Source organism: Calliopsis andreniformis, chromosome 3 (genome assembly GCF_051401765.1).
Source record: "Calliopsis andreniformis isolate RMS-2024a chromosome 3, iyCalAndr_principal, whole genome shotgun sequence".
Taxonomy (NCBI): domain Eukaryota; kingdom Metazoa; phylum Arthropoda; class Insecta; order Hymenoptera; family Andrenidae; genus Calliopsis; species Calliopsis andreniformis.
Genome location: NC_135064.1, coordinates 7,163,357 through 7,180,912, shown reverse-complemented (window position 1 = coordinate 7,180,912; position 17,556 = coordinate 7,163,357). Strand labels below are relative to the sequence as shown.

The window sequence follows — 17,556 nt, the reverse complement described above, 5'->3', positions numbered from 1 at the left end:
TTCGACGGGGATGTAAAATTATGCATCACCGTGCACGTCCATGCTCGAAACAAAAACTTTACGGGAGATGCTTGCGTGGGCTTATTAATTATTTCTTTAGCGTTGCTTTGCACTCGACACTGTGTAGTCGTTCCAAACTTTCCCCAAGTATTTTCTATTGCTACTTCATGGTGTTTGGGTGTATCGTCCCTTGCAAGTTCGCTCTTCAGATAATTATTTAATGCACTGCGATAGCTACTTATTTACCAATTACTGCCATCGTAGTTCCTCTGATAGTTTCAAGGTGGACTACCTTGCGCCTGTAGATAATTGGCAATTTATTTAGGTTTTCATTTTTGTTTTAAGTCGCATCAACTGCCAGCGCTATTAGCGATTTTTGTGCTGCGAGCGTAGATGCTTTTCTATTTGAGGTTCAATTCGTTTATGTGTCATAGAAACTGGAGTACTTCTCTAAAGTTGTTTTCATGGTTTAATAATGTCGGTCTTACAATTAGTGGGTAAATATCATGAGTATGTCTCTTCACATATATGATACATTGGTTGATCTTCTTTTGAAATGAAGTAGGAATGACAAAATTTAGTATGACCTGTAATTTATTTTTGTTATTTTGTTTAGTTTTATATGTATAGATTGTTTTAGTAAATGAATTTTTTGAAACTGGAATAATTGATGAAACTACAGAGAAACTAAAAAGAATTGCATGTCATGAACAGAGTAATGTGAATTTAAGGCTTCCAATACATTTTCCTTGAAGTTACATTCATTTATTTTGATAATAAAATTATAGGCAATGTATATTAATGCTTACAATTAGTTTTTTCAAGAGAGAAGTTTCTTCTTTCGATAGACACTGGTTTTTTCTTTATAAAATTATTCAAAAATCATACACTACATTCTAAATACATTAACAAGAGATATGATTTCTAACATTTCCAAGTTTCGAGTTAATCAAGTTATTTAACTTGGTTGTTTTAAAAATTTGTTAAGTACTATGTTACGTTAGAAGATCTTACATTAGCTATGGAGAATAAAAACCACACATAAAGAGAATTAAAATATTGCATAACATAACTTTAAAAACTCCCACTATTAAAAGTAACCCAAAAAGAAACCCACTTCTATTAAAAAGTTAGCTTAGACTCGACATACGACCGCAAAGAGTTAATTCTTTGGGTGTACTCTTCATTTTACTTTGATTTAAAACTTAATTTTAATTCCTAATGTTTTCTTAATAAGAATTAAATTTACATTTTATTGACTTTTAATATATTTAAGGTATACATTCTGATGTGAAAATGTAATTTACATTATTTTTAAATTTATTCGACTATACTTGTATGTATTAGTTATTTGAATAGTGAATAAGTATACATGCATTCATGTGGTATAACAAACTTTTTCAAAATGCAGGAGCTTCCATCTTCCGCTTCTTTACGATCATAAATTATCGGTATTGAAGGTTTTTAAAGTCAATATCCTCAAAAATTGAACGAGGAAAATTCGTTACCTAATTTCGATGCACTTTATAATGAATAATATTTGAACGCGCGTATTCCATGAAACACAGTAAACCCCTCTTAGATTATGAGAGAGCCTGTGAGAAATGTGTAGCGATAAATCCGTGTGATTATAGTAAAAGGGACAAAAGGTAAACGAACTGGAGTTTATTTTGCAACTCAGCTCTGACAATAAACATGACGTTCAGAAATTAATGTAGCTCCGTGTTATATTTGCTCATTCAGATTTCACAGATTTCACGGCTACCAGAGTACATAGGGACATTATTGCATTGCAAATGGCGTTTGCGTTGCACTCGATTATGAAGAATTTGCAGTCGACTGGCTTAAGCTTCGCCCTTATGAAATATTCTCTCGGTGTTTGACAATCACCATGAATAGAAAGAATATTCCATTGGTCGCGTGCGGGCAGCGTGCATATTTTAATGACGGTTCTATTATACATGGAGCTAAATGTGATTTAAATGGCTGTATTTATTCTGAAACAGAAATAAATGAACGCGACCGAGTTCTGTTTCTCGTTCTTGCTTTCCCTTCTTCCGTCGCGGAATGAATAGTAGTGGATATAATATCGAGAAGACGAAAGATTTCTGTGATGCTATTAATTAATGAATCGATACATGTATCGACGAATGACCGCACAATTTATCTGACATAGTTCGGATTTTTGTATGATACTAATATTCTTTGACATTGGGTGATGTAATAATGAAATATCGGATTAATAAAGAATTTTAACAATGTTACATGTACGAGTAGTTTTCGTTGGCTTATTGGGTAAAGGTGAACTTTAGCACGCGGTTATAAATCATATTGTCGTTATTAAAACTACTTCCATACTTATGACAATACAGTCTTTATCAGTTTCTTTCTTTATTAAAATTTGAAACTTTTTTAATTTAATATTAATATTATTAGAAATAATGTGAAATAATAAATGCATCGTTAAATTAAGAAGTACTTCTTCTGGACTACAGTACTGTAGTTGGTGTAACAAGTATGATGGAATACAGATTATTTTATTGAAAAGATAGATTCTTAATTCGTTATAGTAGTTATAATAATCAGTTTTAGTTAAGTTTTCCCTATCGAGAGATATCGAATTACCGTTTCGATGTCATTAATACATATACTAATTTAACAAACGTAGGTAGTAATTCGCGAATTTATTCACGAGGAATAATTAAACTTCATATTATATTATTAGATGTATTACATTAACTTCGTATTAAAATTATACCACAGTTGATTTTGTAATTAATTCATGCGCTGGCTGATGATATGTTATCGTATCATTGAACCACTGTATTTCAATAATCGGAAGAGTTTGAAATTTTGAGGAAATCACATGCAATCAATGTGTCGAAGAAATATCAAAGTTTTCAAATCCACCTTAACTTACTCTGCATGATTGTCCAAAAAATCTAGGATCAAAATTAAATTGTATATTCATTTAATTGCTATCTAAATCAAACATTAGATACGTACTTAAATATGCAAAATAAATTACAAAATCGTGATTATCATATATGAAATACAAACCGCAGATTTAAACCTAAGTTGATCTTGCATCGGATGAACTGAACTTGGGATCTTGTTACAGAGTTGAAGTGGTGAAATTTCTCTGAGGCAAGCCCAGAAGCACTACGGTGGAACATAAAAAAAATTCGCAAAATTTTAAACTGATCGCGTCATACAGATGAAACTAGGTACGAAACAACTTCACTAGATCGTAAATCAGAATTCGACCGTAGATTAAAGGTAGAGAAATTCCTAGTTTAGTGGGAAAATCGAAACGTGTCCGAGGTCTAAATTGAATCGTGCAAGTTGAAGCCGCAGAGTCCAAGGTCTTTCCCCATAAAACTGAAGTTCCGTAGTTTCCTATTTAATTACAAAATCCAAGGATTCGTGTTCCTCGTCGGCGATCAAAACAGAAACGACCAACTTCCGAATCCGAAGTGCGCGAAACCCCAAATTCACCAGCAAAATCGAGTCGTTGAGAATCCCGACTAGTACTGAAACATCGACCGTGCAAGGCTCTAAATCGCGCCATAAAATCGTTCCCGTAAGCCTCAGAAATCGCTTTCGAAAATCCGCTTCGGGGGATGCCTCGTAGTAGCAAATTAAAAAACAAACTCCCGATACCAAGGTATAACTCGACCTGTCACAGCCACGCCAGTCATTATCTTCGACCTCTAGATCAATTTTCGTTGTTGCTCTCCCAGCCGAAAAATTCGCTGTGCAAAATATTTCGCACGATTCGTATTTGTTGGCAGGCCAGGTAGGAAAATCCCGCTCGATTGATCGTTACTGCACCATTCATGAGGCTAAAATGTAATTAATTAACTTTCGACAGGTCGTTCGCTTACGGACGTTCGTTTTTCCATCGTTTTTCAGATAGGGAATTTCGCCTCATCCACGATATTCTATCGGTAAATTATTAATTAAATGAAATTATTTAAATTGTATCTAATACAATATGATTTTCGTTGGTTATGGCATTCTTCTTTGTGAGAAAATTGTAGTACAGGAGACTAGTGAAAAACATAACAATTTGGGTTTTTAACGCTGTAATTTCTAAGTTTCATAAGATTTTTAAACATGTCGACTTGGCAGTAAAGTTACACTATTAAGCAACATAATCAAACCAAAAGCTAGCAATATATATTACACTAATTTTTTTAAGTAAATATTTTTTAAAAGTATATCATAACATGCAACGATATGAGGTAGGGATGATGATAACATCCTATTTAAGTTTAAAAATGAAGTAATAGAAAAAATGCTTTTGTAAGGTATTTGTATTTATTCTGAAAATAAAAATAAGTATAAGTATGAACCTAAACTTAACATAGACTTTTAAAAAGCCAGCCCATGATCTGTTTTTTTTTTTACGAATGTTGGATATTCTGTAAAAATTCTGTAAAAATTCCGTATTTGTAGATCATAATTAAAAATTATATCATATTTATGTCGTATTGTATTTAAAAGCTTTTATTGCATGTCAGAATTGAAAAACTGAAAATTTTAACAAGTCTCAAGATATAAATAACTATTTTCATAATGGGTACACAGGGAAATAACTTAACAAGTCCATGTGAAACAGGAGAATAATTTGATAAATCAACGAGAAACTAAAAGTTATTAAATAGTTCTTAATAGTACTATTGAAAAACGTTAATTACTCTGATAGCGTGATTCGTTTTTGCTGTTCTTTAGTGTTCTGTTTCAAACTTCAAAATCGTACGTCTGTACAATTTTCTTTAATCAATTTTATTAAAATAACATATTTTATTTAGTTTGATATTCATTTTCATGAGAACCAAATGTGTAAGAAAAAGTAATATTTTACATATTTCATTCAGTTTTTCTTTTAAGAAACACATTATACTTATTACACTCATTTTTCCTACATTTTTTCAGCACGAAATTTCGTTTTCTCTATTATATTCTGTAATTAGACGTTAACCGAAATTATTTAAATTCTGCTTATCAAACTAAATTCAAGTTGTAATGAATTGTGGTATGATCCTTTATAAAAAAATTATATATAAGATCGCACAGAAATTCCATGAGAGAATACGAATCGGAAATGTGAACAAAACTTTTTATAGGAGGTTTAATTGTCAAGTAAATCCAGTTTAAATATGAGCAAAGCGTGCTAAGTAGTACAACCGTTGAATAAGCATGACCATGGGTTACGCCATTTTGATGTTAATTATTTCGGGAAGCAAATGCCTGAGAAAAATGTAATACTCTGCATTTTTAATTCAATTTCTTTAATAAACACGATTATTATTGCACTTATTTTTTCTGCAATTAATTCATTAGAGAATTTCACTTTACCTACTATATTCTCTTGTTAAATGTAAATCGTAACTGTGTAAAATTCGAAATTCACATTTGTGCTAGTTATAGTATAATCCTCCATAAGGGAATTGTATAGGTGTAAATCCATATGAAAATTCTATAATGAATATAGATCACGATACATTTATTCCATAAAATAGAGGCTTAACTTTTCCGTGAATTAAATTATTCTTCTGGCACCGCGCGCTAACTAATGTAACCATTAAACAAGCGCGACCACGGGACACGCAACTTTAATGATAATTATCTCGAGAAGAAACTATAATACCTTATGTTTTTCCATTTAGTTTTCTTCGAGGAACACGTCACACCGAGTACGCTCATTTTCCGTGCGCGCTATAAAAACGGAGACACAAATGAGATGTCGTTAAGACAAATCATGAAAGCGTGAATTTGAACAACGAAGGTTAACAGCTTGATCAACTGGCGCGTGACACGACAGGTGGACGTGAGAATTACCGTGTAGAAATGAGTCCAGCGGTCGATAATCAGCACCAGTGCAACACGTTAAAGCGGCGTTATACCACTCTTATCGCGCTGACATGATATAGGGGATCGTGTCCTGAAAGAGTTAATGGAGGCAAAACAGCGTGGCGAGAGTGTCGTGAATCCTTTCGTATCGTAGCACACTGTGTCGATGGCATGTTCGATAGTATCGCGACCCGTGATCCCCCATCGCACTTTGTTATTTATTGCCGGAATCTGGCTGTTTTTCGTTAATCGATTGCCAGAGAATTTTGCGTGTTACGTGGGAGATAAAAGGGCTCGGGAACTAGCTGCACTCTCGGTGATCTTTTTACAGTGGCAGGACACTTCGCGATAGGAAATGCAAGGGAGAACTACAGATACCATTGCCACGGTCGTGACTGAGACTCGATAGAAAGAGAACAGTATTCGAATTTTCCAACGGAAGAAAAATTGCAACGTCCTCGATAAGGATTCACCATACGAGCTACGAAGCATAAGGAACTAACGTAGAAGCGCCATAACCGCTCACATTTACAAAGATAAGCACCAGGAAGGAGACCTCGATACTCGTTGCGGCAACCTGCCACTTTCGTACATTTTTTCCTAAACGACGTGCAGCATACGTGGCCATACTCTGACCGCAAACTTATGAAAGTACTTATTAAAATAGAAAAAGAAACGGATATTACGCAGCCAAAGCAGTTCGTGCCGGTGCTTCTGGAAACTTTATTTCTTCGAGAGATATTTTTCTCGTTGAATAATGTTAAAATTTACATACGTTTTAAAATGCATCGCGACGAGGACGAGGATCATCGTTTCTCATTTTTACTTTGAAACAAAAATTATTACACCGCCGTGGTTTTATTTCACATCCGTTCTAACAACTAGGGTGTACTGTTCCCTTTTTTCTCCCACATTCCAAAATACAAATTCTGCTTTCGTTCCTTCCGGATGTCGCGATAAATTTCATCGTACTTCGGAGACATAAAATAGCACATAAATAATAATTCTAGGTTCCATTGTAGATACTCTTTTATTAAATCCGATTTCATTTTTTCCAGAGACGCGCTCGCGAAAGGTCCGATAGAACTTCTTATCCTAGAAAAAAACTGCCACTCTATCTAGCATTCTCACACCTCCTGAACTCTCTGCCTTCCGTAAAATGTACCTTCTTCGAGGCGCAATCTGCCCTCCGTCAAACGGGATTCACTTTAAGAAACTGTTAAAAAAAAAAAAGAAGAAGAGAAGGTAAAGAAGCGAACGAAAAAACGGCGAACGACAGGCGCGCGATGATGTAGCCCCAGGCGTTTATTCAACCCTTAAAAACGCGTCGGCATCCAATTTCGCGGCAAGTCGACCTGGTAAACGGGGCTAATAAACATTCTCCGTTCTTCTTCTTTCTGTTGCAGCTCTATCGGCACACGTACCTGGCCCACTACAGGATCGTGAACCTGAGAACCTTGTAAGTAAACGAGCCGCGTGGCCCCAAGCCATTTAGGATAATCGTATCTCAAACTTATTCCGCGGCCGAGTTTAGATTTGCATTTTAATCTTCGCGCTACGCCGGCTGGAAGCGGCTGCTGGCGTGCAAATTACGGGCACCGGTGCGAATTTCAGCCCCACCTTAGCCGCGAGAGAGTCGCGACGCCGCCACCGCAACCGGCGAACTTCACCCCCGCGGGTTTGGACGTTAATCCGCCGTTTAAGAGTGCTTATATCACGACTAGACCCGCCGCTGCTCGCCTTGAATTCGTTCTCGCGTTCTTCGCCCTCGGCTTAATTCGACTCTGCTGGGTATGGAATTAACAGGTGCTAAGAAACTAGACGTAGCTCATAAGTAACGGGGACCTGGTTCGGATCTTAGATGAACTCGGTTCAGAGCTATTGCTGACCTCGCAAATACAGGGTGATCGGTTTATGTGGAAACCCTCCGAGTGTTGCCAGCATTTAGAATAAATGCTGTTAACATTGGAAGTACTGTCAACGTCCATTAGAGGGTTTGCAGTTGAATTAATCAGTCTGTATCTAAAACAAAGGTACTATAAACCTTGTTCGTGTTTGTAAGTGTTTGTGTGTACTACGTTATTCAGAAAGTTCTTTTGTTCTATTAAGGTGGTACGAGAGACTTCTGTACAGGGTGTAAGAAGTATACATTGGAATATTCTAAGGGGTAGTAGCTCAAATGGAATACAAAATGTCCTACGACAGAGTATCTGATCTGCCTCCATTTTTCAATAATAATGCTTTGAAGTTAATGTAACTATAATTTAAACTAACCCTCAGGAGTTTATGCAATTTTACAGATGCACTGAGGAGCAAGAATGAAGCAAAAAGGTCTTAATATATTTTGTTGTATCTTTTACGGTTTAACTTTTATAAAGTGTTGAAAATTTGAGGTGTTTGTAGGAAATGTATTTCGAATTTTCAAAGCTTTATAAAAGTTACTCTAAGCGTTACAATAAATTATATTGACAAATTTTTACTCTATTTCTGCTCTCCAATGCATCTATGAAATTACAGAATGTTTTGATTGTTAGTTTACAGCGTGTTTCTAAACATGTGGGACATTTTTGGAGGATAGAAGATTCTATACACGAAGACAGAAAAAAAATTCACGTACACTTATGTCCGGAAACAGTTAATTTTTTAGTTATATGCTATTTTATGTTGCATACGGTGTGATACTTTTTTAAAGATCTATCTATGTACCACTCATTCAAAGAGCTGGAATATTTTTGGGCCTAATAGGACCTTAAAGAGAATAGCACATCATATGCACACATGCATGTAAAAAATGGGCGAGTATTTTCCACTGTAAAATAGCATGTAATTAAAGAGCTATGTGTTTTCGGGCATATGTGTATTTCAACTTTTTTCATTTTCTTTGTATCTAGAACCTATCCTCTTAAAGTGTGTCACGTTTTTCTTATTTTTTACGGAATTTGAGCCAACATTTTACGCAACACAAAATAGCGTATAAATAAAAAACTAAGCATTTACAGACGTATGTTCATGTGAACTTTTCTCATTGTCTGTACATGTGCAATCTAATCTCTAAAAATGTCCTCTATGTTTGGAAGCACTCTGTAGATACATTAACTTTAAGGCGTTATTATTGCAAAACGGATATAGGCCGAACACATAGTGTCATAGGACATTTTGTATTCCATTAGAGCTCTCCAACCATCCTTTAGAATATTTCAACGTATACTTGTTACACTCTGTATAATACACTAGACGACTTAACTGCTAACTCCCTATGTATAGCTGCAGGCTGCATGACGAATGTACCCAGAAAGTATGTATCAAACTGGCGCATGCGCTGTAAAAAGGTGCAATTATATTGATACCTATTATACACATAGTATGTATATTACATACACAGACTTCTTTATAATACTTCTCGATGAATATTATACTAACTTTTGTCCGCAGCTTCGCTTGTGTGTAGTTCATGGATTGACTGAAACTTTGTTTAATGTTTTAAAAATAGAGCAGATATAGTGAAAGTGTGTTTTAAATTTTCACCAGTGTGGAATTTCATTTAAATACTTAATTTTCGAATTAATATAAGTATCTATCTATAGTATCAATCTATAGTATCTCGAAATATTCTACATTTTTTGTTTTTGTTGTCCTGAGGTATAAAAATATATTGATTTTCAGAGTTTCCAATTCTAAATAAACCAACATGGTGATATGGTTGGCCGTGAGAAAAACAATAGAGATCGACTCCCACACAACGCGTGACACGTGACGCGTGGATCAGTGCTATGTTCGAGATATTTGCTTTCCCTGCACGTATCAATATATCTCTTTTAACAGAGCGTAATACAATATAAGATATAGCTTATGTCACTAGGGAAAAATTAGCCTTTTGGATATTGAAAGAATTTTCCAAATCGATTTAATAGTTTCAGAATTTATTCTGAAAAACTAAAGTAACTTTATCTCTTTATACAATAGCACAAATATATGTAGATATACAGATACACAAACTTCTACATAATATAGAACTATTATAATATAAGTATTATAATATATATTATATAAAGGTCTGCGTTCTTTTATATCTTTTCGCGGCGCATACGCTTTAGCCTATACAATTCGTTGTACAAGAGTTGTATAAGAGTTGGGATATCTCCTCGACAGAAACTAGCAGTCTAGTGTACTATAATAGAAGTCTGTGGTCTGTACACCAATTTAATACCATACCACAGTTGATAACTTCAGATTGTACCAATAGTATCATATAATGTCCAAATTCATCGAGCAATGTAAGATGATTGTTGTTAGGTTTCGGCGTCATATCGTAAACCCATCACCAGTTATGATGAGTAGTACCGACATTTTTTTAATTTCAAGTGACATTATTCGTGAGAAGGCAAACGTTTTTGTTTTAGGAAGTAGAATTTGGAAGCTGAAACAAATATAGAAATTTTGAAAATTTGGGATTTAATATGTAGAAGTGGTCGGATTGTACGGTTCGCGCTTTCGTCTCGCGAATCTCGGGTTGTCACTCGCCAAGTTAATATTGAGTAACTGTTTCAAATTACTTCGGATAGACCTCGACGATACAGTGTAAAATGATTAAAATGGAAGAGTCCGATTCGATGACTCGTTAGTTAAAAAATCGACAAGTCCGAACGATGACTTGCGATCCCCTGTCGTTACGTTGAGAAATCAACTCGTCCGAATGCCGACGTTTGATCTTCTCCTTAGAAATCAACTAGTCCGAATCACGACGTTTGATCTTCTCTTTAGAAATCAACTAGTCCGAATGACGACGTTTGATCTTCTCTTTAGAAATCAACTAGTCCGAATGACGACGTTTGATCTTCTCTTTAGAAATCAACTAGTCCGAATGACGACGTTTGATCTTCTGTTTTCGATTTTTCGGAGTTCGCTCTTCATCCCCTTACAACCCCCAAAACGCGCGACTCTAAGGGCGTCACCGATTTTGCACGATGAAACAAAAATCGATATTGATTGGCCTTCGACCGAAGAAGGAAGATCCTCCTTGTCATCCTGACGGGGCAAAGGAACCGCCCCCGATTTCCTCGCGATGAAGGTGGAGGAGACCTCGCCTTCATGTCGAAGGCCGCGAAGATTGGGGAGGAAGAACGAACCCCGGAATAACGTGGCTCGAGCGGGCCCACGCGCGTATTTTCCGAATATTTTTATGGCCGTATTGTCCCGCTAGTCAGCTCCGATCCTACGAGGCCGAAAAGGATGAGCTGGCGAAGGCACCGATTGCGGGGCAATACGGCCTTCGATGGTTATTAGGGAGGAACACTCCGCTCGAAGAAAGCACGAAATTACTTTATTCGGCCAGATGTGGATTTTTAGAAATATGAATGAATAAGCAAGTCCTTAAAGAATTCGGATTTCCACATCTGGCAGCAATAAATGCGTTTGCCTCTTCGAACGGAACACGGATATATATTTTTCGGATTCCAAGTGACATTCTTTGCGAAAAGTCAGACATGTTTGTTCTATTAATTGGAATTTTAAAGCAATGTAAAAGTTTTGAAAATTTGAGAATTTAGACGTCTGTAGGTACACTGGGTCCATTTCCCCTACAGTAAATTCTGATTCCCAATTTTTATTTTTTCTAATTAATTTTACAAACATTTAACTAAAATAGCGATGGTGCATTAAGATGGAGATTTCATTAAGTATCCCAGAATTTTCTCAAACTTTTTGTGTGATCATGAAGTGTTAAATATTTGAAAGCTTAATAATTTGAATATTTGTATACTTATTTACAAATTTTAGTACTGAAATATGTAAAAGTTGTAATATTAGAATATTTTGCAACTTAGATATTTGAATTATACAGATATTTTAGTATGCAAATATCTGAATATTTGAACATCTGAATACTTTCAGATTTGAAATTTTAAACATTTCATAAATTCAGTATTTGAGAATCTAGGGATTTGAATATTTGGGAATTATATAGGTAATTCAAATACTGTTGAAAATTAAGGAATTTTACAATAGGATTATTAGAACGCTTGAAATTTAAGTATTTAAATCTTTGAATATTGTAATACTTATATATTTGAATATTACAATGCTTATGTATTGAAATATTGGAATATTTAAAGCATTGAGAATTTTCAATTTTAAACATTTGAGTATTTGAAAATTCTAGTATTTCAAAATTGTATGACTATATACAATAACTACAATAACTATATACTATTTGAAAATTTGAGTATTCGATTATTTGAAAACTTGATTTAAATATTTGAATAATTTGATACCTGAATATTCCAAAACCTGAATAATACAATCGTAATCGCGGTAAATTTACCTCTCGTTGTCAGTGAAGATATACGAGAACCTTACTCAATATAATAGAAGTTTGATATACAAGATAACAACAGTTCGGAATGACTTTCTTTCGATTTTCTTTTACCAAGAATTTGACAAAAAACTGTGGAAGCGTTATATAAAAACTTCCGAATAGCAAACGTGAAAGTTTCGGAAAAGCGTAACAACCAATATTGTTCGAAAGGCAGTGTTCGCCATGAGTTTAAAAATAGTTTTGAAACTTTGGCTCCCTTTATGGGTGTATTTTAAACTTCAGCTCTTCAACTTCAAGTTATACGATGGTGGAGGATGAAAGCTGTCTTTCAAACTTGAAGAGAATGCCATGCTTTTAAGAAAACACCGTTTAGGTTGGGAACGTGTGATGCTTTTCGAGTTATTCTTTAATGACTTCCGGGAAATGTTTAAATTCCTTATGGTACTGTGAGTACGAAGAGTTTCAAATATTTGGAAACATACAGTGCTTAAATAGAGACTTGGAAAATAGTGAAATCAAAGTACTTGATTCTTTTTGAATACCTCAGTAGTTCTAATAGTTAATCATAATCCGCCCATTAGCATTATTTGCAAGAGTATACTCTGTAACCATAATTTCAAAGATGTCTCAAAAATAAAATAATTATTTTTATCATATTTTCCCGTTTTCCATCTCTCGAAATTCATGAAGCTTTAAAATCCCAATAACTCCCTCCACTAAATCGGATTTAAAGAATCTACAAGAGTATTATCATTCACAAAAAAGTTTAGAACGATATTCTTCATCATACACTCTACTGAGCGTAACTAACGATTCCAATTAGCGATCAAGAACAAAGAAGAGGAACCATCTTCTTTCCTTTGACATTTGGCTGGCAATTGCAGCGAAATTGCTGGAACAGGAGTAGTTAAAATTACAGGGGAAAAAGAATGTCTGGCTTCAGACTTATCAAGTTGTAATTTCGAGGCTGGCTTAACACTTCACGGGTTAAATAATGACGTTGAAACGTACGCGTGGGACTTCCGTGAGATAGGAAGACATTTTGTAAATCTTTTGCGTATTTCGGTATAATTATAGTCTTTACTACAGAGATATGGGCCGCTATACCTAAAATTAACAAATTTTACTCTAAGTAGATAATTTAGGAGTTCCTTTGTCACCATGAGTAAAATAGTAGTCACATTTTTAATTACAGCTAGTGCCACAGTTATCTCTTCACAGGACTATGATAAAACGTCTATAATAAAAGTCACAGCTTTATTTATATAGGACTGTAACTTGTACAATTATACTGACTACAGCTAGATTTGTCTTCGTTACTACATTCTCTCTGAAATGAGTTGTAGGTGTAAAAGAGAGATAAAAGATAGAAGGGTTATCTAAATATACATATACAGTATAAAGTGTAGGTACTAGTTACCAGACCAGGAAAACTTTTATTTAAAATGAATGTAAAACGAAACCGTTTGAAGTAACAATCAGGTCCATGATTGCTAACTGTGATATTTAAAAGTACAACAAGAAATATCAATTTAGTTGAAGTTGAAATACGCAACAGCAATTTCACTTGGTGAAGTAACCATTTGATTGCATGATTTTAAAACCTCAAGAGGAAATAACATATCAAAATAATTTTAGTTTGGTGAATTCAGAGAGCACAAATGGAATTGCTATAAGACGAAATAATGTCTGTCTTGAAATAATATTTTAAATATGTAGTGAATTTCAATTTTCAAATATGGCAGTTCATTACAAAAACTGATTTATAAAGTAATCAAAAAATTCAAATAGTATATATATAGACATTTTTCATAATAAACACTAGAAATATATAGAATTAGTAGAAAATGCTGTGACCTTACCAGCTAAGTGCTAAAACCTTCTAAATTAATTTGGTCATTAGTTTCAACTTACTCGAATTTTTTAAATACTTATAACTACTTGTAACTACTATTATGATAATGTCTACACAAGATGTTTCCAAACGTGTGGGTTATTTTTGGAGGATAGGTTCTATATACCTATACAATAAAAAAAGTTCAAATACACAAAAAAAGCATAAAAAACCATATTTCTTTAGTTACATGCTATTTTATATTACGTAAAATATTGGCCCATTTCTTGCCTTTGTAGTATGCTATTCTTTTTAATGTCCTATTAGGCCTAGGAATATTCGAGCCCTTTGAATAAGTGGCACACAACGATAGATCTTAAAAAAAGTATCACACAGTACGCAATATAAAATAGTATATAACTAAAAAATTAAGCGTATCCGACCAGATGTATATATGAACTTTTATCATCATCTTCGTGTCTAGAATATATCCTCCAAAAATGTCCCACGTGTTTGGAAACATCCTGTAAATATAGAAAAATATAGAGACTACTGAGAGATAAATATTTTATGATATTTCAAAGGAGAAACAAGTCCTTAATTAGGTTCCATGTCTCTAATTTTCTGTATGAAAGTAAAAATTTGCATGAACATCCCCAGCCTACGTGTAGCCTTCACAAAATAGGAAAGAAAATATTTCATTTTCATTCCTCATTATTCATTTCTTCCATATTTTCAACACCGAACGTCGCTTGCATTCATTAACGACAAAGAAAGGAGCGAGATAAGATTTAATAGACCGACAGATTCCAAAGAACTCTAATTTACAATGAGAAAAGTAGTGGCCGAAATTATGAGCGGCAAAATAACTGGAATTTCGCTGAATTACCCGGTAAGTCAAGAACAAAAACTTGCGGCGAGTGTGCTAGGATAATGCGCATGAATGAGTCCCGTGACGTGACCTGCACGATGAATGAAGTGGCGTGCAAAGAGCTGGGTAGCCTGGGCGGTGAAATGTTACTGTTTCTGCCGCTGACATTTTTCTTGGCCCTCGGAGATGCGCGGACTGCTAAGAGACGAAGGAAATTTTCGACGTGCCCGTCGAAAATGAAATTCACCCGACGTCACTCTAGATATGAATTCCAGATTTCAATTTCCCAATAACATCCCGCCGTGCCCGTACTGTTTCACGGTCGATATTTTGCGGCGCGCAAGACGCGTGAAAATTGATGCGAGAATTATAGATGGGTAGGTGGTATTAACAGATAACGTTTTAACGGATGAGCGATTGCAGAAGTAATATAGCTATCGAAATAACGATTTAATCAGTTTTCAAGATATTTCGCGGGCTTTAGAAAATTCAATCGGAACCGCTTAACTGGCAGCCAAAATATGTCTGTTATTTCACGGAAAGACAATCTCAGTTAATCCAGAATCTCTAACTGTAACATAAATGTAAAATAAACGGCACGTATAAACGCTTCCCGCGAAACCGTGAAATTCAATCAAAATACCCTCATCACGTAGAGGTACACCTATCTAATTTCTCTTCAGCAAGATATACTTGAAGTTACGTAGCAACAGCTACATATCAGTTGTTCGTCATTGTTTCGTTAATACCAACCGAGTTTATCTTATGTATGGCGGTAATTGGTCATTAAATGCATATGAGTGTAATTAAATTTTTTCTTTCCCCGTGTGTGTGCGATTGGACTCTATAAAGTAAATACGAGTTACCAAACAGTAAGTGAAACAATAATAATAACAAGGTGGAACACTCAAATGAAATGGAGCGTTGTAGAGTAATGTAGCTTCAAATTGAATCAATGAAATTTCTCGCTGCTCGCGCGGAATCAAACAGCAACAATTTGTCATTTGTGATTAACGAGACCTCCCGCTCCTGATCGTTCTGTTGTTCATTCGGATGAATTTATACGGGGACCCAATCGATGAATCGTTTCCGAAACTTTTAAACTCGGCGGTGGAAAAAATTCCGGTCGAATCGTCGTGACGGAAAAGAATTTGCCAGTTTTCGACCGCTTTGTGTTTGTTCAATCAAGCTTCCTCCAACACGGATCAAGTCAGTTAAACGAGATTCGATTACGACCACGTACATCGTCCACTTTCACGTAGAATTCTATCAGTTTTCAATCCGCTACGAACCGCTCGTCTTTCTGACACTTCGATTTTTGACTGCAGATGTGTCTGGTTATAGCTACAATTTTCACTTCGGGCTACAGTTACACGTGGGATATCTGTCACCCTTTTTATTGCCTCAGCGAGTGTGAGTTCTAGTTGTCGAATTTTCAAAACTCTTCATTTTTCGAGTTTCAGATATTAAGATTTTCAAATTTTTTAATTATTACCCTCAATTACGGACACTCAATTTCAGGAAACTAATATTTATAAAATTAATATTATGTTGCATCACTGAAATGTAGAAACAAAGTATGGTGTATATTCCTAAGTTTCATTGCAAAATCTTTCATACTTAAATGAGAGTAATAATAAAAATGTGACACGTGAAGTCTACTAGACTTCGTGTCAATAGTTAATGATTAAATTCATAAATATTCAAGTATTCTAGTTTTTCAAATTTCCAAATGTTTCAGTATTCCAAGATTTAAAACTTTACACTTTTAAATAGTTAAGTACTCACGTTCTGAGTATTTAAATATTTATATTTGGAAGTTTTTAAGCATTAAATCATTTAATCATGCAAATTTGTAAATGTTCTACTTAGACATTAAATTTAAAAAATTTTTAAACTGTTGTATTATTAAATGTTCGAGTTTTAAAATATCAGTCAGTAAAATAATACTTAAGCTCGTAAATTTTCAAATGCTTATCAGTCAGGTAATATGCTTAGATCACAACAATTATATCTACGTACTATTTCAACTTTTAATATGCAGCATGAAACACACCTATGAAGAGATTACAGAAATTGATAAATTGAAAACTTGTGTATTTTCAGTATACAATAATAAATTATCGTTTCTAGTGCGGTAGCAGTGATTCTAAAATATTTAAACATTTAAAATTTTAATTTTCAAATGTCTCTTAGTTTCCTATTTGTACAACATTTTGAATGTTGTAAAATCAATACGATTATGAAATTGTTTTCCCTCTTGGCAATACTTTCTAATGTCTGCGAATTTCTGCATGAGGAATCTAAATCTGATAAATAAATCTAAATCTCAATTTGATCACAAAGCAGCTTTAAAGTGGCTCAATTTTTTCAAGCTCAGACGCTTAAGCCTTCTCTAAAGTTTTATGTCTCTGTTTGTACTGTTGATCTCAAGCTTCGTTTTATCAATTAAGGGGAAATGTACACCCCAGCATTTTTAGCCTTCCGAATTGAGAATCAATAGAGAAGATCAAGCTAGTCGAACGTGCGTTCGTGCACTTTGTACTGAAACGGACGAGTCCAAGCCATAAACCCAGTTTGTACGCTACATGAATACCCGCGTCTTTATTTATGGGTTTTCATGAAGAAGTTCCCTTTGAGTGGAGGAGCTGGCCAGAGGAGCTCTGGCATCACGACAGC

At 34.7% G+C, this 17,556-nt stretch overlaps 1 protein-coding gene across 5 annotated transcripts in view; it reads left to right on the top strand.

The window, feature by feature from the left end:
* LOC143177133 (venom dipeptidyl peptidase 4) overlaps nucleotides 1-17,556 on the top strand; it is a 280,040-nt gene that overhangs the window by 126,515 nt on the left and 135,969 nt on the right. For all 5 annotated transcript variants that reach the window (XM_076374932.1, XM_076374931.1, XM_076374930.1 and 2 more), the window contains exon 6: nucleotides 7,266-7,318. In XM_076374932.1, coding sequence (XP_076231047.1) covers nucleotides 7,266-7,318 — 53 coding nt within the window. The remainder of the gene's footprint in view (nucleotides 1-7,265; nucleotides 7,319-17,556) is intronic.